Here is a 22,672-nt window from a genome sequence, read left to right on the forward strand (position 1 = left end):
CCACTACCGCTATGATGGACAGTGCCACAGTAACAAGCATCTGTTGACGGCACCCGAGGCCCCACTTGCGTTTTCTGACAGCTAGAGCCCTTTCTTGATAGCAGATAGGGCTCCGTTAGCACTGTGTGAGAAATAGCGCCTTAGCGCTATCAGCCTCTGTTGACGGCACATAGGACACCACAACCATTCTCTCAACTAGCGCCGTAATGTTACAAGGGTCTGTTGAAAACATGTAATGCTCCGCTCACACTCCATGACAGATAGGGCTCTAGTGTACAGGCCTCAGTTGATGGAGCGCACAACGCCACTCTGACAGGCAGTAACTTGGCGTACAGGCCTCTCTTGGCGACACATGATCCTTCACTAACACTCTCCGACAGGCAGTGCCTTGGCGCTCAGACCCCTCTTGACGACACATGATCTGTCACTAACACTCTCTGTCAGGTAGTGCCTTAGTGTACAGGCCTCTCTGGACAGCACATAAGCCTCTGCTACCACTCTCAGACAGACTGCCTTTGTATACAAGCATCTCTTGACAGGGGCAGAAGTCCTAGCCACCACTCTTTGACAAATAGTTCATTAGTATAACAAGTCTCTTTAGACGGCCCAAACTGCTCCAACACCACTCTGACTGCACTTGCGTACAAGCACAGAAGGCCTCGCTAACGCTGTCTGACTGATAGGTCCTAGGATACAAGGGTCAGCTGACAGCATGTAAGGCTCCGCTAACACTCTGACATATAGTTCCGGATGACCAAATTGACAAAGCATGCACCGGCCTCTGGGCCCCACTCCTTTTAGGGACCCCGCGACAATGGATCAAAATAATATTGATTTGATCTTCAAAGAAAATTACAATCAAGCTTTCTTCAATCTTGTTTCCAAAAGATAGAAAAAATTAATCAACTCAAAGAAACAAAAACTTTACATTAAAGACTCCATGGAGAAAATACTGTATTAATGTAATGTACCCCTTAACAACTTAAAGTTCCTAAACCCGAGACATCAGATTCACATCAAAAATCACAAGAAAGAGACTAGGGAATGAGCCTTCTCTGACTCCCCTTCAAATATCTAAACTCACAAAAAAGAGAGAAGGACTAATAAAACAGAGCCGGGGATGTTAACCCAATTTAGTTTGAAAAAGTATTTTGTTCCTGCCCCCTCCACCACGTGGGAATAGTTAACTAGTGAGAAACAGAAAAAGAGGGAAAATCAAAAGATTTTATAACATCCCTGGCCCTGTTTTATTAGCCCTTCTCTCTTTTTTGTGAGTCTTGACATCAGATTCACATAAAGGTTTGTCTCTTAAAATCTCATCTTCTGGCAGTTGTCAGTTTGTAAAAAAAATCAGGTGCATTGGGTATTAGGAGATAATTTGCGAGGGGCCCCGAAATTTCGACTACCTAGGGGCCTCCACAGGGTTCAATCCAGCACCCTGATGTACAAATTCTCTGTTGGCACAGCAGGCGCTAGTTCCCAGATTGGCACTCACGGCCTCAGTATTGCACACATCGGGGGATGTCAGATCACTGAGCTGTGTGGTTTCCCATCATGCCCGGTCCACAGAGCAGTGTTCAGCCTTCTCCAGGTGTCACCTTCGTGGGTGGAATAGCCAGTGAAGTGTGTGTGTCATTTAAGGGCACATGCTGTTTCAATTTCCTGGCGTTTGTAGCATGATTGAGAAATCTAATACTGGCTGCCTGCCTGCTGAGTCACTGCTGACTCACTGCCCTTGCCTTGGTGATGTGTGTGTGTTATGCCGCTGACGGGAAGCCTGCACTTTGGGTTTTATGTGTGTGGTTTGGCTTGTGCTGCCAGGTACAGATCACACGTTGGCCACGTGCCTCCGCTTTCCTCCCCATACATAGGTATAACAGTTTAGTGCTATGTTTTTTACTAGGTGCTTCTTTTTCCGGTAGATGGTAGTCTGACGCTCTTACCCTTTGGCAGATGTGTGTGGCTTAGGCCCATATGAAGTTAAGCATTTCCCATAGACACAGAATGTGAAAAACCCTTTGATGCATCTTTAGAAAATGTTTTTTTATTAGTTCAGCTTGCATAATACTATATTGTTTACAACAGTTCATCACAATGGGATACCCTTTAGTGAGACTTTTCTATGCCTTTTTTTCTGACCGCTCATCATTTCATGAGCTCTACCGCCTCCCTATGCCCCCCCACATGTATCCCCCACTGGGGCTTATCCTGTTCGAGTCTCGGCATTGGCGCAACATCCTGTGATTCTGTGCAAATCACTTAATCTCCCTGTGCCCATGGACAGCACCTGGATACCCTCACGGGTGATAAGCTGCGCTTTATAAATCTCCAAACTTAAACTCCATAGAGCGCTCTGTTGATTACCAGCCAGATTTGCGCTATAGAAATACAAAAACAAACATGCACATGTTGATCATTGTAGCAGGCTCCATTGAAGTCAAGCTACCCTTCAGTGGTGTCATTGCAGGCGAGATCTGGTGGGTGCAGTGACTGAGGCCGCCATTAAGAGTGGTCTCTTATTTCCAGTGGGGCCAGTAACACGATTCACCTTCCGCGTAAGAATTATGAGATCAGAGGTGTTTCAGTGAATCTGTTTATTTTCACCTGGATATTTTGCCTGCGGAAATCAGCCAAAATTGCTTTGTGAAAATCTGGGCAAAATGAGGAATTACTGAGGAATCGGAAGCAGAATTGACAGTTCCACAAGGAATTCCTCATTTCGAAGAAACCCCCGGGGTCCAACATGTAATGGCCTGGATTTTCTGCACCTCCTAGAGTTACCAAACGGCACTCAGAGTTATTCCCCGGTATTGGTAAGTCTGAGGGTGACCCACTTCATAACAAGCCTTTACTAACAATGGGGTAACCTTGTGTCCCTCAGAACCTGGGTGTGTAATGTTATATAGCTACAATGGGTTCTGTTCGGTAAAAGGAAGAGATTTCTTCAATTGCTTATTATTTTGTCTGATAACTTGGACACATCCATAAATGACTGCAGACATGCAAGAGTGTTATGTGGCTTCATATATTCTCATTCATATAACGAAGTATACAGAAACAAAAATTGGAACAAGACTGACTAATAAAGTAACATACAAGTGAAAGATTGTGTAGTGTGATCAAGTGAAAATACATACATTGAATATTAACATAAAATTATATTAAACAATAGAATTGTTATGGTGTCCATTTAGTTCCTTTTACATCTGTATGGTCACGGCTTATTGTGTTAATGGTGAGTATTTAGCCATGTTCAGAGTAGATGCGAAGCGCAAATTGTAAATATCGTTGACGTTTCGGCCCTTCTAAGACATGGTCTCTTAAAACATCGTTACAGGTCTTCCTCACGACTCAAAAACACAAGTGCAGCTTGATTTTGACCAGAAAGGACGTTGCCTGATTTACTGGCCAAGTGCGCACAAAGATTGTGCTGCAAAATAGTATGTATCCCCTCCCGTTCGGGATGGAGTGAAAACAAATGAATCAAGCGTAGTCAACAGGATAATTGGTCCTTTATGCAATGTTCAGAAGATCCCCACAGGATTCTAAGCCATGTCACTGATTGTCGGGTAAATGAACAAATCAAAGTGTCTCCTCTCCCCTCTTCGGGAGAAGAGACATCTTGATTTATTTGTTCCCCCGACAATCAATGATAAGGTGTAGAATCCTGTGGGGATCCACTCGGAACATCACATTCAGTGCGATTTCCATTGAAGAAGTAGTCTACCGCTTCTTCTTCTTTTTAAGATAGGATCCTGGATATAGGACTATTTATCCTGTTGGATACGCTTGATCCATTTGTTTTCACTCCATCATGGACTGCAGGGGTTATACACCATTTTGCAGCACATTCAATGTGCACACTTGGCCAGTAAATCAGGCAACACCTGTCTGGTCAATATCAGGCTGCACTTGTGTTTTTAAGTCCTGAGGAAGATCCATATTGAGGTCTTAATGGAAGACTTCTTAGAAGGGTAAAAACGTCAATGATATTTACAGTTAGTGCTCTGCATCTACTCTGAACATCTCTAAATACCCACAATTAACACAATAAGCCGTGACCATACAGATGTAAAAGTAACATAACGGATACTATACCAACTCTATTGTTTTATATCATTTTATGTTAATCTTCAATGTATGTGTTTTTCACTTGATCACACCACAAGATTATTTCACTAATAATGATGTTTACATTTTTATTTCTGTATACTTCGTTATATGAATGAGAATATACGAAGCCGCATTAGACTTTTGCGTGTTTGCAATGATTTATGGATGTGTCCAAGCTATAGGCCAAAGTTATAAACAATTTATAATGAGGGACTAAAAGAGAAAGGAAAGAGCAGAAACATGAATGTGAGTTTAGAGAGGTTTTGTTTCCTTACTTTACAAGTTGAATGTCTGGTTAAGTGAGGCACAGTACAAGACCAGCATTTTAGTTTAGGTGGGTTCCTAAAAAGTGAGCTTAGAATGTTGTGTCCTAATTGGTTGAAACGCAGCAAGCAGTTTAGTTAGTTTCTATTGTTTTAGATGATTTGACTCCATTTCTGTACAGATAAGGGTGCTTCTTTGGTTTGTTGACCATTTGGTTGGCGATATGGAAAAAAAGAGACCTGAGAAGAGGCAGCACTTATCTCTTGTTGAGATGAGGCCGAGAGCCACAGAAGAACAAGTAGAGCTAAGCAGCCTCTGTCTACAGCTGAGGGTACCTTTATGATTTCACCTGATGTGCAGCTGTTTGTGGAAGTGGCAGCGGCCTAAACACCATCATCATTGTAGTACAGACCAGACTGTGGTTATAGAATCTATATCTTCTGATCAAGAAGAAGCTGGCCCTTCTAGTCAAGGGATACATGTTCAGCAAGAGGAGCTGGAACCCATTATACAGAATTTAAGAGAGAATTTGGGGTTTCCAGAGACTTCCCAGACTTCTTCTTCCCACAGTGTGATAGACGTCTTCCGCTTCCAGTTCAGTACTAAATAAGGTCTCTTACGCTGTAAGAATGGCATGATTGAGATTGTCTTACTGTCCTGTGCTTTAAGCAGAAGATGTATTCCTAGGAAGAAGTGGATAGAGTTCTGCCACATGCAACCAGGATAGACTCCACGCTAACAACACTCACTGGGCGCACATCAATAAATCCAGAAGAATGAACCCCAGTTGATCAAGAAGATAAGCACAGAGAGTTGAAGGAGGCATATGCTGCAAATAATGTCGCTTTAAAAGCTGAAATATATGCAGCTTATACAGCACAATTTTGATTACAGATTTTGAATTTGTGGCCGAAACAAATCAGGAAGGCGAATATTGCTTGGATCTGCTGGTACAAATGTTTCTCATTGACATTGCATATGACACGATCAAATCATCTACAATTGCATCAGGATCATCAATTCTGGCAAGGAGTCATATGTGGATGAGGGACTGGAAGGCTGACACAGCAGAAAAGACAGCTTTGTTAAGCAAACATTTTGGTGACCAATTGGAACAGATGTATATCAGTAATATGCTCAACTGGGGATCAAAATTACATCTGTTTTAGATTGAGAGGTTATATGAATATTTATGTACATTTTCTCATACAATACACAATTAATTCAAAACATATCAGAAATACTACATTACAATTATATGCTTTTATTGTACCATCCTGTTAGATTCTATTAATTGAAGGCACACCACAGTAACTATATAATTGTACTAAGTGCTATGGAAAGGGGATAACCTGATAAATGTCCTTCTGCAGCTGACCATGTACCTTGAGTATGGTGATCTAAATGTTAAGACAGAATTCTTTATGAAAGAAGGGGAAAAGAAGTAGTTATATTTTGAGATATCCTCTTATAAACATGATATAATATTTATTCACAGTTGAGAATATTACAGATATATATTTAATTCCCTTGTTTTCATGGGTTTACGGCGACCCACTTTGTAAACTATACAACTGGAGCAGATTATCACTAAAGATTTCAAAGATAGGAAGCACCATCTTTAAGTAGAAGATCTTTATTACCATTTTTGTGTTCAGTTTGGACAGAAGCTAGTCCTCAAGGTATTCATTAAAGTGTTGGCATAGCTGGAATGCCACTTCTGCAAAACCTATTTACCCTTACACTGATATCTAGACGACCGGTTGGATCATACGGTCTTGAAAGATTTAGTGGTGAAGAACATACGGAAGGCTATTTCAGCACAAATGCAGCTGGTGGTACTGTTATTATCAATTGTACTATTAACTGTACCTATACCTTTGGCATTACTACTGATACAAATACTATTACTCCCAACTACTACTACTACAAGAACTATAACTATGTTACTACAACCAGTGCTACCTGCACCACTACTATTGGGCTTTTACAGTCTACTGGAGGCCCCAAACTGCAGAGGTCTCTGATGATTGGCTTACAGAGACCTGCCCACATCACCCAGTCCACACATCCTCCTCATTGGTTGCCAACCAAACAACCTGTTTTAGGTTAAGTTCCCTCCTGCTAGAGACACAAATACTTTTTAGCCAAATGTGATCACTCCTGCTCTCCCAGCAGACCAGATACCTTTGGTCGGTATCCCCAACCTGAAGAATGATCCAATTGATTAAGTTGATCGGCTTTGGCGGTAGATCACCACTGCATCTAAGATCTTCACTCGGAAAATCTCTTCTATTGCATCCCTTGCTTCCACCTCCCTGTCTCAACTTCAGACTATTGAAAAGATTCTTCTGTGCTATGCTGTATATGCTTTTTAAAATACTGACGTTGGTATTTCAGGGCTCTGTTCACCCACAACTTAGCTCTACTGTTCTCCTCAGTGCCATGAAACAGTCATCTGATGGCCCAAACATGTAAAACGAAGAATAAAATACATTACCCCTGCTGTTACCAGTACTGCTGCTAATTGTGTTACTGCTAGTTGTATTATAATTAACATCCTGGATGGAATATTGTGAGCTGGTCTGTCAGCCAGAATCAACCAGGACCTGCTTCTGAAAAGGGTGACATAGCGCCGCATAGCCAAGGAGGTGGGTTTTTTCCTCTCTTGCACTTAAGAGGCGCTCTGTATTCTTTTGAAAAGGAGGTACTTATAACTGTGTTACCCTTACCTACAGGGCAATAACGTCTTTTAAATAACCTCCTCTCATAAGGGGCCGTTGTCCGTGTCTCAGACCCATAATCATAGAGATGGTAATTAACAATCGTTATTGCCTGCAGCTGTGGGCAATAATGCTTATTTAACACTACATGTACCACTAAATAACTCCTTTCACTAATAGGAGCCCTAATAGGACTGCCCACCATTACTAATATAAGCACAGACAGTGCTAGCAATAGTACTGATACTCCTAGTGCTGTTCCTGATGGTAATTATATATTCTAGTGAGATCAGTACTACAGATCATAGTTCTACATGTAGCATTTACGTAGTAGTCCTACTACAAGCAAGACGAGAACATTCTGGTTAGGAAAGTCATCATAGAATGCCAGCCTGGTTTTAGCACTCACCATGCCTAGCTGAACTCCACTCTGCGGCTGAGAGTTTGACGATGAGAAGAGCCAGGGTTGGGGATGTCAACTCTGTAGTATCGACATTAGTGGGAATAGCTGCAGTAATCATACCAGCAGGTGTAGCACCAGCGCTAGCGCCAGTAGTAGTATCAAACATATGGCCCAGAGGTTCAAATGATTGTAGGGTTCGTAGTAGTAGCAGTAATAGCATTGTAGTAATAATGATTTGATTCATAAAGCTTTTTCCTGACAATAGTTGCCTCTTAATCCTGACTTAATCAAGATTTATAGTCAGTTAGACCCTGACAGAGGTCTTTCCGCTCAGGCGCCACCGGCACAGGTAACAGCGGTGAGGCGGTGGCAGCGCTGGGCGGGTGGGGGATGGAGTGGACAGATGACGGGATAGGGAAAGTAAAATAAAAAAATAAATAAAACCACTTACCTTGCGCTCGCTAAATCGAGGACCCGGCGATGCCACGAGCGCAAGGTAAGTGGTTTTTAAAATTTTAATTTTACTTTCCCTATACTGTCAACTGTCCACTTCCCTCCCCACCACCCCACCCCGCCCCTGACCCACTGCTCTTACCTGTGCTGGCAGCACCTGGTTCCACTCTATTTAGAGAGCCCCACTTTGGCAGAAATCTCTCTGCTGTGAAGGGAGCCACACTGAAGGTTTTTTGTATACAGAAAACAGATTTCCAAACCAGGGGTTTATTTTGTCTAAACAATAAACAAATTTCCCCAACAAACAGTGCTTACGAGAACTTCTGAATTTTTTCTCCCATGTTCAACACGCATCGCATAGTGGACATAGCTAGGGAAAATCACTGAGGATCGCCCCGCGTTCAACAGATCAGGGAGACAGTCTCTATGGCCAGACGGTCCTGGGTTGGATTGACCAACAGGACATGGTCCATTGTTGTTGGAGCCAGCTGAGGCTTCGTAAATGGTAGTAAAGTGGTTTCCCTCACCGCTCAATGAAACCACAATTTTGGTTGGGCAGAAGGATCACCCCAGCTTCATGCCGTTCCTCACACTTTGCCAGATTCTATACATTGCCCCTACTCCAGAATTGTGAGGAGTAAGACAGTCTTAAAGGTCTGGAAAAAGGTCTGTGAACAGCGCCCAGAAGAATTACCAGTCCCTTGGTAGTAGTAATAATAACAGCAATGATAGCAGTAGTATTAACAGTGGAAGTATTAGTAGTAGTGATCCAGCGGCGTACCAACACCAGATACTCCACTACCATATACTCACCTAGGCCCATAAACACACAAATTGAGTAAACCGCTGGAGTCAAGTTTGTGAATTTCACAAATTTTAGGATTAGTTATTTCTTACTCCTTAACTAACCTTTCACTGATCAAAAAGTTCTTTCCTCTGGTCAATGGATCATTAGTTGAACTAGTTGATGGTGATAATTAACATAATTCTAACTTTCTATACCTTAAGTAAATAACCACAGACTCAGGAAAGTTTTAAATCATTATCTAAATTAAATTCATGTGAACCACTTCAAAAATTCAGTACAGTCACCATCATTCATAGGAGAGAAAATTCAATTGATTAGTCATCAAACACATGCCAAGGACTTATACAATGATAAATGCTCAGAAAGGGAGAGGACAGAGAGAAAAGAACATCTGCAAATAACGTGAAATTATAATTACCAAGAATGGTGTGAAGACCAACCCTATGACCAAAGGGCTGGTAAGGGTCCCCCGGGAGAGGTCAGGAGACAAAGACTTCAGGACAGGATTCAGGACAGGATAGTCGACCTCTCTAGAATACAGACGGTATCGCCGCACCCCTCTCTGACACTCTCTTCCTCCTCGAGAGTCTTCCGCAATCTTCTTATCTAACCCAATTAAATTAGGATAGAAGGTTTTGCATTCGGCTTCTTCATCAGCTTCTCACAGCATCTCTCCCAGCAACAGCATCTCCCGCTACACAGACAGCATCCCGAGCTCTGCTAACTAACTAACTAAAGCTATCTTCATGTACCACCCACTAAAGTTTCAATACCGTAAAAATACGAGATCTAATTGGTCAGGCAAGGAGGGGAGATCATCACACCATGCTTTCATGTAATCTAAGTCAGTTCAACCATTGTTCACAAACCCATCCCCTTAATTTTTTATTCATAATTTTCAGTTCACACACGTATTCACATTTTATTTGCAACATTATTATAACAGTTTGAATGTGAGTCCACATAGTTGAACTTTTCACGATCCGTTCCCAGGGTACAATACTTTGCGACCTTGGCTCCCTTTCAACATCCAAGTCATCATTCCGTGTTAACTTTCAGTGGACATGCGCAGACTTCCTTTTACTCATCTTACTTCAGTTACACAAGAGAGGCCCAAATGCGCACTGGTGATAAAGTCAAAAAGACAAATATTAATTTCACAAAAAAAATGGTTTGACTTTATACCACCCATCTCTACTCTATTCCCCTTTATTTATTAATACTTTCCCCGCATTAGCATTAGTAAAATAGTTTGTTTTTGTTTCAGCTAAGCAGATGTCATGCACGCAAGTCTTCAAGACTCCATGTTAGTGTCTTCTGCTCATGCGCAAGAATTTCCCTCCAAACGATAGCTCGTTATACTGCGTAGATGCAGTTGACGCATGCGCAGTAAAGATTTCCCGTTTAAAGCAGTTTTAGTCCTTCGTTCATGTTATTCACATTAGTAAACACATAAGCAAGCTTCACTAACCCGCGTATTCAGGTGGTGGGCATTAGTTTTACACGAAACTATTTTAGTAACTTGTTAGTAAGTTAAAGGAGCGGATTGCTTCCGAGCAAGTCTCTTTTCTACGAGTCCTTTCTCCATCAGTAGTAAATTGTGTAGTATTAGTAGTAATACTTCAATTATAAGTAGTAGTTTCAGCACCTAAAATATTGCTCCTGTTAGTAGTAGTTGGACCAATACTAATATTACTAGGGTCTGTTGTAGCTGTAGTAGTAGTAGTGGTGCTACTAACCAATATACGGCAGTTAAAGTCACATTACCGCTATCCTTAGGCTTGGAAGTAGTGGCATACCATTGGCACATGATGGTGAAGCTGGACAGTATTTTAAGCTATGCATGTCTATAAGGTGGAGAAGAATCACAAAGTATATCAAAGTATCTCTCTTTTGGTGAAAAGAGGAAATCAAAAGTCTGTGTGGGCTTGTAGGAGTGGGTTACACATGCCAAGTCTAGTAGTCTGTTGGACGTGTCAAGGAATGATCATTAAGCATGTAAAGGTGTTCTTGGAAATTAAAAAGTGTAACTTTTTTACTTTTGTTAAACTTTGCTGTTGTATGGATTTTCAGACAGTACTTCGGTCCTCCTCTTCTGCAAAAAAGACACTTACCATTAAGTCTACGATACGATCGATAAAAAGTGTACTTGAGATAGAATTACAGCACAAATTAAGACATGGAAAAGCAATGTCACTGTCTCAAGCCAAATACAGCGTCCAAATGTATGCATACAACTTAAGCAATTCACTATAAGTAGTACAAAATACCTTTCTTAAAATGTTGCTGGGAGTACCACATAGTAAATCTATTTTTGGCGACTGGCAAACTAGGCATTAAGCCTGTAAATGAGAGTCTAGAAAGTCTCCTAGTAAGGTAATGGATAAGAACAGAGAAGAAAGAATTTGTATCGATATTAGATCAGCTCCTGTAAAAAGTAGGGGATCATTGTTGACGTCAAATGGCAAAACAGGAAGTGATCTCAGAGGAGGACAAGAAGTGCAGTTTGCAGCTATGAAATATCTACATACTGCATTTCCTCTCCTCAACCGATGTCACTTCCTGCATCAGGAGTTCTAACATTTCATAATATAAAGGGCATACAAAGTAAAATAAGAACAAGCTTAAAAATAAGGAAGGAACAAATACTTTTTTGGCGAATTCAGCAGAAATAAAGCAAATTTTAGCTTTGCATTTTGTCAATGTTGCCTTTTATTTTATAAAATTTTAGGTAAGAAATACTATAATTTCCCCTTTCAAAACATTAGCTAACACACAGTCCATACCCACCAGATTAATTATCAAAAAGATAAGCAAAAGGACCATTTAGTGGGTTCAAGAAGAGTCAAGAGCAGATGTGGAGGTGGTAGCAAAGTAAGTTAATCATTTCTGCACCCAGTACAGAATGGCACTTGACAGGAAAAGCAAGACTATCCGCTTTGTAGGAAAAAACAGGGGATTTGGGTCCATTCCAATTTAAAACTGATGATGAACAACAATTTCTTGCTACTTGTCTGTCTGCCCACTTTTTTAGAGTTCAAAGAAGCACCATCATATCAGGCCCTAAAGTTCCATCTGATTTTGGGCTCTGTGACCTGGGTAAGAAGTAGCCTATGATGCAAGCAGAACAACAAATGACATTCTATCTGCCATGCTTGAGTTGGATCTGTGGCAATTGCCTACGCATTCACTGAGTCTGCAATATATCTTTTGCATGCAGGTGCAGAGGTGGCCAATTGCATGGACACACTCGATTCAAAGCCAATAGGCTGCACAAGAAGCTGTTGCTCCCACGCAAGATGTCTACCATGCGAAAAAACCAACATCTTCCAAAGATGCATAATGGCCTTCGGAAGAGCAGGAAGTCCTCGTGTCACGGTAATGGAGACCATGTTAGTTACATGTATGTTTCTATTTCCCATAACATACTTTTTCAGGTCAGACTGTTGCAGGGCACCATCGTGATATACAAACAGGGACCACTCAGACAAAATGCAATGTAGATCACTGGCTTAAAGCAGTCTTGACTGATGGAAGCTTAGTGACAACCACCTGCTGAATTCTGAAAGCCAATATAAATGTATTAACAAACCAACAAGCATATAAAATATTGAGTCATGCAAACTGTACCAGCGTGAAGTGAGTCACAAATAATTATTTTGTGGCTGAAAAAAAAGCATAGGTTGAATTAGGTGAGAAAAGGAGTGCTTCCACCATCTAGCTTGTGTTATAAGATCAAGGGCTTATTCACAAAGGAAAATTTACATGTATACATTTACTTTTAGAGTTTGGAGTAAATTTACTACTTTTGGCTTTTCACCATTTCAAGTGAAAACTTATTCCAAAGTGTAAACTTAAAAGATGTATTTAATAAATACAAATTACATTTTAATTTTTAATGTTACAGTTTTATTTTTAAAATAAGTTAACTTATATTTTCTAAACTAATAAAATATGTTATTTATTTTGCAGACCTAATAAATATATGTACATACACATGATTTAAAAGTCGAAATAATATAATTATTTTAACATTATTTCCTATGAGGTATTATATTAAGTCCCTACCTACATTATGTTCTATTGGAGTGTGTTGCAGTGCCCGTGAATGGTCTTGTGTGGTGCTAGAGTATGTTCAAGACTGGGCTAGTGAACATTTAACACTTTTTTGTCCTCTTCAGGCAGTAGTGACTTTAGAAGAGTAGTTTGTGAATAGCAGTGGTCTTACTCTTTTACAGGTGTATTTGTATTAGTATGCCCCTTCCTAAACTCTCCTTACATCTCCTTAAACCCCCTCCTTATCCCTCCCATTTTGTAGTAGATATTCCCCATTTTTCCACTACTACTACCTGGCATGTATTACTTAGTAGTAAACTTACACGTGCAGAGAACTCTCTATAAAAAAGATAGCAGAGATTGAGGTGAAGATTTCAACCTGCAGGTTTGTGAATTGCATTTTGTAGTAAGTACTACTACTTTACGTGCTACAAAATGTAGTTCCTGAATCTGGATCCTAACTCATTAAACTGGTCAGTGCTGTCCATCTTCGGATTTGCATCATGCTTGTGAGTGCCTGAAGATCATATGTATACAATCTTTGGGGTAGAAGTGGCCCAATTTTGAAAAGGAAAAATTATTCAGACCTTCTTAAGGACGAAAAAACAGAGTCCATGCCTTTGACTCAGAACTGGACAGATGGATAGACGGGTGCTTTGGATGGGATTTGTATGGATAGATGGAAAGGATAAACTTTGCATGGCTGAATGGGCCAGCTGGATAGGGAGTGGGATGCGGTGGGTAACAGATAGGTTTTAGATTGTTTTTTGGTTGGTTGGATGAATGGGTAGGTTGTGTCCCAAATTAATGTCTTTGTTGGATGGAGAGGTTATGTATTGGTTGGATGGATAAATAGTTATAAACAGTTAGATTGATGATTTACTAAATGATTAATTTAGTGTTTTGATTAATTGAATGATAGGTTGAGTTTGGATGAGGGCCTAGATGGATGAGCTAGGTTTGTTATAGGGCTCTAGGCAGATCAGACTTGGCAGAATCTTTAGGATAGAAATTCTGATTGTGAAAGGATTAGGAGAAACAGGCACCATAATTGTTAATGTGAGAGGACTCTGAGAAACAGGCACCATAATTGTAAATGTGAGAGGACTCGAGAAACAGGCACCATCATTGTGAATGTGAGAGGATTCTGGGAAAACAGGCACCTAACAAAGTTTTTGCTTGTCAGGCATAAGGTAGGTTGAGCAGATGTAGAAGCACTAAAATGGTCCCAGAAATCTTTGAAATGAAGATAGGTGGTATGTGTGTTTTTCCAGCCTTTAGTTTGGGGAACAGTGAGTAGAGGGATAATACCTCCTAGAGGGGCTCTTATAACAAGTCAGAGTGGATCACTAGATGATAAGGGGAGCTTCAATTGGTCCCAAATGCGGTGTTGACACTTGTCCTAGCAAGCATGTGTTCCTCAAGAATATCAAGAGAAATAGAAAGAGGGAGTTGGTACAATGGCAGCCATCAGGAATGTATATCTCTCCTTGTGTAAATACATTTGATAAGGAATAATGGCAACATAAATTCCCAGTGCCTTCTCCCAGCTCAGACTCTTGGAGTAGACCATTTCAGGACTTGCAGACCTGAGGGTAAAGATGGTACAGCCCAAGTAGAAACTCCTGGGCTAATGCTACACAAGGAAAATCCTAGTGCAGGGAATGGAAGGAATGGAATAGTCTAACCAGAATGGGTGTTCAGACACCCACGTTTGTTTATAGCTGCTATACTACAGCAAATTATAGGGGAACAAGAGCTGAAACAAGTTAATGTTATATCGGAAGTTGCAGAAAATGTGGGCGGGAAAGTATTCACGTGGAAGGCATTTTCACAACTTTCTTCTCAGCACACAAAGTGGATGGTTTTGGGCGACAGGAACAGCTAATCACAGAGCTCCCAGGGGTTGTCCACACCTATCCACCCTTAGTAACAGATCACAGTACCTCACAAAGCAACATTTAATTTTTGAAGAAGTTGTAATAAATGCCTACGGTTTTCTGAAATCGGAATCCCCTCAGGTGTCCTGCGTAAACACAGTCAAGATAATTGTGGTGTACTCTGGCCTTAGAGAAGAGAAGGAAGGGCCATCTTCCTATATATCTCAGGACCGATTGCCTGTTGCAGCTACACCAGAGAGCGTCTGACAAAAGTGTTGGTTTTAAATCTGGCTTCCTTCTTCATCGCTCTTTAATTCTTGAGGTGGCCCATAAAAGTCATATATTTTGTTTACCTACTGATGTATTTAGATAGTTATTATTGTCTTTTTATAGCACGTACCTAGCTGCTGGGGCATTGGAGAGCTGTACAGTGAACTAGTTCAACAGTAAATACATATCAGCGTTATAGGAAAGGAGAACATACATAGGATTACAAAAAAGGGTGGAATATAATTGCAAGATAGACGTTGAAGAGACACAATGTAGGTTCTTTCTTTAAGAGGGGTTTGAGTTTAGTTATATATGTTCTGGGCTGGAGACCCCTCATACGGATGCCAAAGATGCGAAGGCTTGGGTGAGACTACGCCTTTTCTTCTTCAGGTATTTCCAGAGTCGTGGGAGCTTTAGGTCTTCTCACCCCCTGACTTTCAGGGATTTGTAGATAATTATTTAAATAAAAGGAAGCCAGTATGGGTAGCCTTATATATTATGCAGGTCATTTTCAATTTAACCCTGGCTTTCAGAGAGGGCAATGTACACGCTGTCTATAGTTCAGGGGGGTGAGACACCACGTACATCCCTCTGGGGCAACACGCAATGTACCTGTGAGCCTATTCAAGCAATTCTGATAAAATTGGACACAATTTTAATTTGTGTTGCAATACGATTATGGAGGAATACGTGTGATATTACTCATACTATTGCCTTGAGTAAGTCCCAGAGGGATGAAACGCATTGGCTGGCAATGAAAAGTATTGAATGGATTTAACCCTTAAAGATACTTTGGAAAAACCAGAAGAATAAAAGATATGTGAACACTGAATGACATCGCGACCTACTGCTTATGTGTGAAAGGAGTTATGTTGTATGACACATGAACTTATGATGTATTGCACTTTGATTACTGGGTGCAAAGTAATATTGAATTGATTTGAAAATGCGTCTTTAATTGACAGAGTTGGGATCTATAGTGGTTGGTCCCTTAGTAATTGCACCAGTATTAAATATTCACAAGCTGCAATTGTAAATCATTCGGTGTTCGCTTATAATAGTCAAAATGTGATCTGATTTTCTGGCTCTAGTGACCAATCTATGACTGAATGTAAAGTTACTCTGAGAACTGTAGTTGCCAATTAATGGAGGCCTGCATGAAATGCATTACCACAGCCATATGTGAGAGTGGCACGGCTTATGCAGCCGCTTTGAAGTCCAGTGGCAGCTGCTACAAGACCTAAGCAGTGGGGCTGTGCGGGGGAGTAAATATATTTATTTAAAAAAGGACTTACCTGGCCCTGCCGCTACCGCTGCCGGAGTCCGGCTTCTTCAAGGATCGCATCTCGTGCACTGCACAGGCTCCCAAACTCCCATGCTATACCTAACATGAGATCAACGGCAGGGTTGGTCTGAGCGGCCTGGTTTGCCTCTCAGACAGTGAGTGCCTGGGACTGTTCTCCAACCTGGCTATGCACCACAGCTGGTTTGGGGAAATGTAAATCTAAGTGCGAATGTCTGTTTGGCCGGCCTCTTCTCCTCCCTGCTCAGCCTACTACCGTTGTCATAGACGACGGCCCTGCCCGCCCTTAACTCGGGCCACTCGTCAGTGCCAGTGAAAAATAAAATGATAATAAATAGTTTTATTATCGCTTTAGTTTTTTTTTTATCTCCTGGCTCTGACCAGTGGGGCGACACTCCCCCCTGATAACAGAGGAGCCACCTCTGTTGAAGTGTGATGGTGAATGGCAGTGTTTCATTTGGAGATGTAACATAGCTGTTTTGGTGAGTTTGTTGACGCATTCTCATAAACTAAGTTTTTGGTTGATTTAAATCTGAGATATTTGGATTAGGGTACTAACCTATAAAGATATTGAGAGAGGTTTCTTAAGGCATTTTGGAGCGGGATGTGGAAAGTCGTGGAGCAAAACATAGTCTTGTGGGGTTCAACCTTAGGTACTTTCTTAGTATAAAGAAGAATTGTTTAAGTTTGGCTGTGCTGTACATGTTAAATCCTCGTCAATATAGTTTTGAAGGGTGAGCATAATGGTGTAAGTATATGTTTTTGCCCTAAATCATGGAGATGAGGGGTTCATTATAGAGACTGTACATATAAAGTGACAAGATTGAGCCATGCGGAATGCAGAATTTTAAAAGGGGCTGATGTGAATCCAAAATTGTCCAGTTTTACAAACTGAGATCTTGAAGAAACAAATCATCAGCTTCATTTTAAGACAGTCGCATTGATCAACATACGTGAGTGAAGAGCGTGTAGTGGTGAGATGGGGTAAGTTGTGTCAAACACCATGGTGAAATAATAAACAAGAATCACCCTCATCCAGATTTTTGATTATGTCGTCTAAGATTTGCAGCTTAGCCAATGCTTAATTTGTAAAAGAGTGAGTGCTGGTGCCCGTAGTTCTGCTAGGACGCCTGCGTCGGGCACTATTACATGGCAGCGCACCGAATACCAAGGCAGCATAGTCTGGAATCCACCTCATGTCTTCTTAATAGACTAACATGCACCCTGCCTTTTATCTCAACATGTTCCTACTTCTTCCCTTTGTGACTGGTTTCTGTCTTTCTCTTTCACCTTATTTCCCCTCTGTTTGCTTTTTGCTCTCTTGCTCTCAGGAAATATAAATGAGGAAAAATAAGTGCTGCTTGAGTGGACCTGACCGGCAACTACTGGCTCAAATTGAACATAGAGGATAGCTGTCTCTGTGCTGCCTTCAGGGCAAAACCCCGACTTCCTCGTGTGTAATGGATTAATTAGGTCTCTTAACAAAGTGGTTAAGCATTTATTAGTTTACTGGAACACTGTCCTTGGCGTAGGAGGTGAGGGTTGTAGTATGTACCATTTGTAAACATATCTGGAATGTTATAAGGACTTTGACATTTGAAAGGGGAGCTTCATAAATTCTCTTTAATTTGATGTAAACAAATTAAGCTATGTTTGAAAAACATAAGTGTAGTTGGCTTTCACAAGCTCTTCAGAGCTCACTTCCTACGCTAAATTTAATCTCATTTCGTATTCAGATCTTACTACATTATAATAATTATTGGTGCTGCTCCTTTCAATGTGAATGTGATCTATTTTATCTCTAGTATGTGGTTAAGTCCCTCTATTGAAATATCGAAATTGGATGGAATGTTTGAATTGATAACAGCCACTGGCAATCACTCAGGGCCTCATCTCAGTCCATTGTTATTTTGCACACCATGCCACTTCAGTTTAGACCCCCCCAATACGCAAATCAGTCTTGGCCCTACTGCAATGAGAACAGTCCAGCCTGAACTCCAGGCCATGTCCTCCCTGAACCGGAACATAAGCAGTCTAGGATCAGTTATGCCCTAGTTATGGCTCATCAGCCAAGTATAGCTTGGTTCCAGTGACACAGTGTGTATAGAACCCAGGTCTGGGCAGACCCCTCCCACTTCTGATGACATACTAAAGTATACAAAAAAGTGATGAATAGAATTCTCAAATTAATAACAGCCACTTATAATCACTCAGGGCTGCATCCAAGTCCACTGTTATTTTGAACACCATGCCAACTCAGTTTGGACCCACCCGTATGCAAATCAGTCTTGACCCTCCTCCAATGGGAACAGTCCAACCTGAACTGCTAGACCAGCTCCTCCCTGAACATAGGCAACCCAGAACCGTTTTCACCCTATTTAGGGCTCGTCAGCCAGGTACAGCTTGGTTCCAGTGACACAGTATACACTGTACCCATGTCTGGGCATACCCATCCCAGCTGAGGCGAGACACTAAAGAATAGAAAAAAATTGCTGGATGGAGTGCTTGAATTAATTTCGGCCACGGGTAATGACTCGGGTATGCATCCAAGTTCCTCGTTATTTTGCACACGTTGCCACCTCAGTTTGGTCCCAGCCATATACAAATCAGTCTTGGGTTCCTTGTTCTCCAGTTCAGGGACGACTTGGCCTGGCAGTTAGGAGCCCGAATGTTCCCACTGGAGCAGGGTCAATAATGATTTGCATATGGCTGGGTCCGAACTGAGGTGGCATGGTGTGCAAAATCATGAAGTATTAGGACGTGGCCCTGAATAATTACCAGTGGCTGAGATTAATTAAAGCATTCGATACATCACTTGTTGTATACTTCAGTGTGTCGCCGCAAGTGGGACTGGTATGCCCAGATGTGGGTCATGTGCACACTGTGTCACTGGAACCAAGCTATACCTGTCTGATGAGCTCTAATATGAGCAAAACAGGTCCTGGGTTGCTTGTGTTCTGTTCAGGAAGGACCTGGCCTGGGCGTTCGGCTTGGACTTTTGCCGCTGGAGAAAGACTGATTTTCCTATCCCTGGGTCCATACTGAAATAGCATGGTGTGCAAAATAAAGATGGACTGGGATGGGGCCTAAGTAATTACCAGTGGCTGAGATTCATTCAAGCATTCCATCCATCACTTTTGTATACTTAAATACATACATAGGCATTAAGTCAGGCCTGCTCAGTGCTGATCACTTACCACTTTTTTTTAAAACACAGGCATAAAAGGCTTGAGTGAGTTACAGGTTTCAGTAGCCGAAACCTGCTCTTCTTAGCCACAATGTATCTATTAAAACGTACACAGGGAAACTCTAATATTTCCCCAGTGTTGTATTGTCTTGTGTTGTGTTGTATGCTGACTTCTTGAGTGCACCACAAGACCAGTAGGCTGCAATGGAATAGCATTTTCCTGTTTAAAATTATTAAAATATTCTGTTTTCGAATACTGACTGCTTTAGAGGTTCTCCTAATTTGAATTAGAAAAACATCTAAAACATAATTGTGTTAGAGAAAAGAACTGTAAGTAATTTTGCAGGAACTGCAGAATCAACCATGGTGATTCAACCATCCACAAAAATCACCCCAGAACTGAAATGTGAACTTTTGGACACTTTATGGGTAATTTGCCTCATTTCAACTGGAGCATGGTCAATTAATTACTAATAGGGCGAGATTTGGGACAAACATTTGTCTTTAAAGCAGGAATAGATAATCCATGCAGCCATCAGTGCCACTCTCTTACCTTGATGTTCATATACTCAGATACCAGATTTTTTAAAAGTGAGTGGAGAAAGGAAACAAGGCAGTCATAGATCAGGCGGCCTATTTTAGAAAAGTTGATGTGTAACATGAGATTCCGAAAGCAGAACTTGAATTACTGCAAATGTGCATCATCTGAACTGCTGTGAAATGGGTGACTGTCAGATAGGACCCTTAATCCGCTGTTTAGTCACTTGTTTGGAAACTCCATGGCAACAGAGAAGGCTCAGAATCTCTGCCTGGGCCATACCTCACCTGGAGGCCATTCAGAGTCCCTTGGGGGGACAGGTGGGCTCGCCCACACCAGTGTACTCAAGAGTACCCAAGGGATTGTGGTTTCTGTCGACTTACAGAGAGCACTGAAGACCACATCAAACACAAGGCAAGGGGTCAGAATGACATGTCTGAATCTTCCTTTCCCACGGTCGAGTGGAATGCTGAGAAGTCACCGCCTTGTCATATGGGAGGAATCATAGACCTGTCTCCCTTCCAGGAAAAACTCAGCAGGGGTACACAGGCAAGATACAGAATCTGCTCACGCCCTTGCAGGATTACGCATGAACATGGACTAAACGCTTAACATCCAAAGCAGACAACGATAACTTGACTATGCTGCACACAGCTGTCCGGTGGGATTCACTTGTGGGTAGACATCCACATATTGTGCCTAAATAAATACATCTTGTGCTATTTTAGTGTTGATTGTGAAACATATATATATATATATATATACACATATATATGTTCAAAGACTTCTCCCACCAGCCTTGAAGGTCCTCCAACTGCCAAGGAAGTAAGTACACGAGCCTGCATATAGTGCAAATTATTTATTCGATGCCCAGAGCGACGGCCATAACGTTTCGGCTCCGTGGAGCCTTGTTCACATATATATATATATATATATTTCTATCTTTTTTAAATGTAATTTCATGATTATTCTTTCTCTGATTCCTCTTTTCCTGTTATGTATGACTCGATTGCTATATGTACAGAACTCTGATACCCGGACGGGTCATGTTCACGTTTTATAAAACTCCATACATAAAATTAATTAATGAATTGAAAAACTTCACAAGGCCGCTCTTCTCAATACATGGTCCATGTAATAGACAATAAATCATTCGGCAAAGTGCAGATGGTGCAGTGCCCACTATGCTGTGAATATTTACATAATGCCATAAAAACAGAAGCATCCACTGGTGTACATTCGGCACAACAACGGGAAAACCATATTGTTGAAACAGTAATTTCCGTTGATGGTTTAATCATATGACAACCAGAGATAGGCATCGACATTTCAAATCACTTGTCAGTGTAGGGGTCTCATCAGGACTAAGCCATCTGACTTATACACCATGTATCAAAGTTTCCAGGTAGCCCATCTCTTTGGTGCTGGTCAATCGAGGACCACAAATGTGTAACTGAGAACATGGCAGTGATTGCTCAGAGGGTCTTTGTCCTGGGAATATAATCTCCAATAAAGGGAAGACCCACACTTGTCTCATTCGTCAAGATCTTCCCTTCTTAGCAGCTTTCACTCAAGAAATCTGTCCAAGGGGGATATGTACAAGAAAATGTTGGAGTGTGGTGTAACACCAAATTTGGAATGCTGTGCTCCGACATTTTCAAAACGAAGGGATGCGCCATATTCACAAAAATATAGCACACCCTTGCATTTCCCCTAGCGATGTCGAAAAAAAAGCTGCCTAGCGCCAGCGCAGGCACCCTTGCACCATGTTGGAAGGGTACCTGCGCTGCAGGGATGATTGTTTATGTGCAGGAAGGGACACCTTCCTGCACATAAACAATCTTTAAAGGCGATTTGCTGTTCCTATGTGTTCTGCAGAAAGCAGCTCACATAGAAAGAGCAACATACGTGTAGAAATGAATAATTTCTCCTCGTATCGCCATCCTAAGACCAAGTTTTACCTGGCCATAGTTTTTGGCGCTGTCCCAGCCTTGTAAATCTGGGGCAGCGCCAAAAAGCAAAGGGTGTTGTGGTGGAACGCCAGTAGGAACACCCAATGCCTGCCTATGTGCCGCAGCGGACTGCTGTGGTAACAGGCATATTTACAAGGTGGCGTTAAGCCATGTTAAGTGGTCCCGCGTCCTTCGCGGGCGAGAAATCCAAAATGGCGCCTGCTACTAGACTGCCGGAGCGAGAAATAGGCGGTCTAGTCTTTCTGGAAAGGGTTTCAACAGCGCGGCGAGAGGAGGAACAAATAGCGCGAGGAGAAAACGCCAAAGGAGACGGAGGTTCGTGCTATGCCGCTTTTGCAGACTGCTGTGAAGGAGACCAGACCAGAACCCTGTCCCAGGAGGAAAACAACGCAGAGGAAACGGAGAGCCCCTTGCCTGAAAAACTGCCTAGTGGCAACACGCACGAGTCCTGCCAGCCCGGAGAGGAGGAGGGCGGCAAGACTCGACAGCCACGACCCAGGAGGGCCGTGGCCCTAGGCAAGTACAGTTTTTAACCTATTTCAATGCGGGTTGGTGGAGGTCAGGCCTATAAGAAGCCCCCTGGTAAAACCCCTTCCTCGACCTCATCACATGCACAATCCCTCCCTACCTAAATTCAAGGCACCACCCTGTTTGTGGGTGATGGTGGCAGTGAAGTAACCGACCCAAACCCTGTGTTGCTG

At 41.8% G+C, this 22,672-nt stretch overlaps 1 protein-coding gene across 2 annotated transcripts in view; it reads left to right on the forward strand.

The window, feature by feature from the left end:
• The window catches only part of ZNF831 (zinc finger protein 831), a 475,412-nt gene that overhangs the window by 105,890 nt on the left and 346,850 nt on the right, over nt 1-22,672 (forward strand). For both annotated transcript variants that reach the window (XM_085619460.1, XM_085619461.1), the window contains exon 4: nt 11,985-12,142. In XM_085619460.1, the coding sequence (XP_085475586.1) occupies nt 11,985-12,142 (158 nt within the window). The remainder of the gene's footprint in view (nt 1-11,984; nt 12,143-22,672) is intronic.

This window comes from Triturus cristatus, chromosome 7 (assembly GCF_964204655.1).
Source record: "Triturus cristatus chromosome 7, aTriCri1.1, whole genome shotgun sequence".
NCBI classification, from domain to species: domain Eukaryota; kingdom Metazoa; phylum Chordata; class Amphibia; order Caudata; family Salamandridae; genus Triturus; species Triturus cristatus.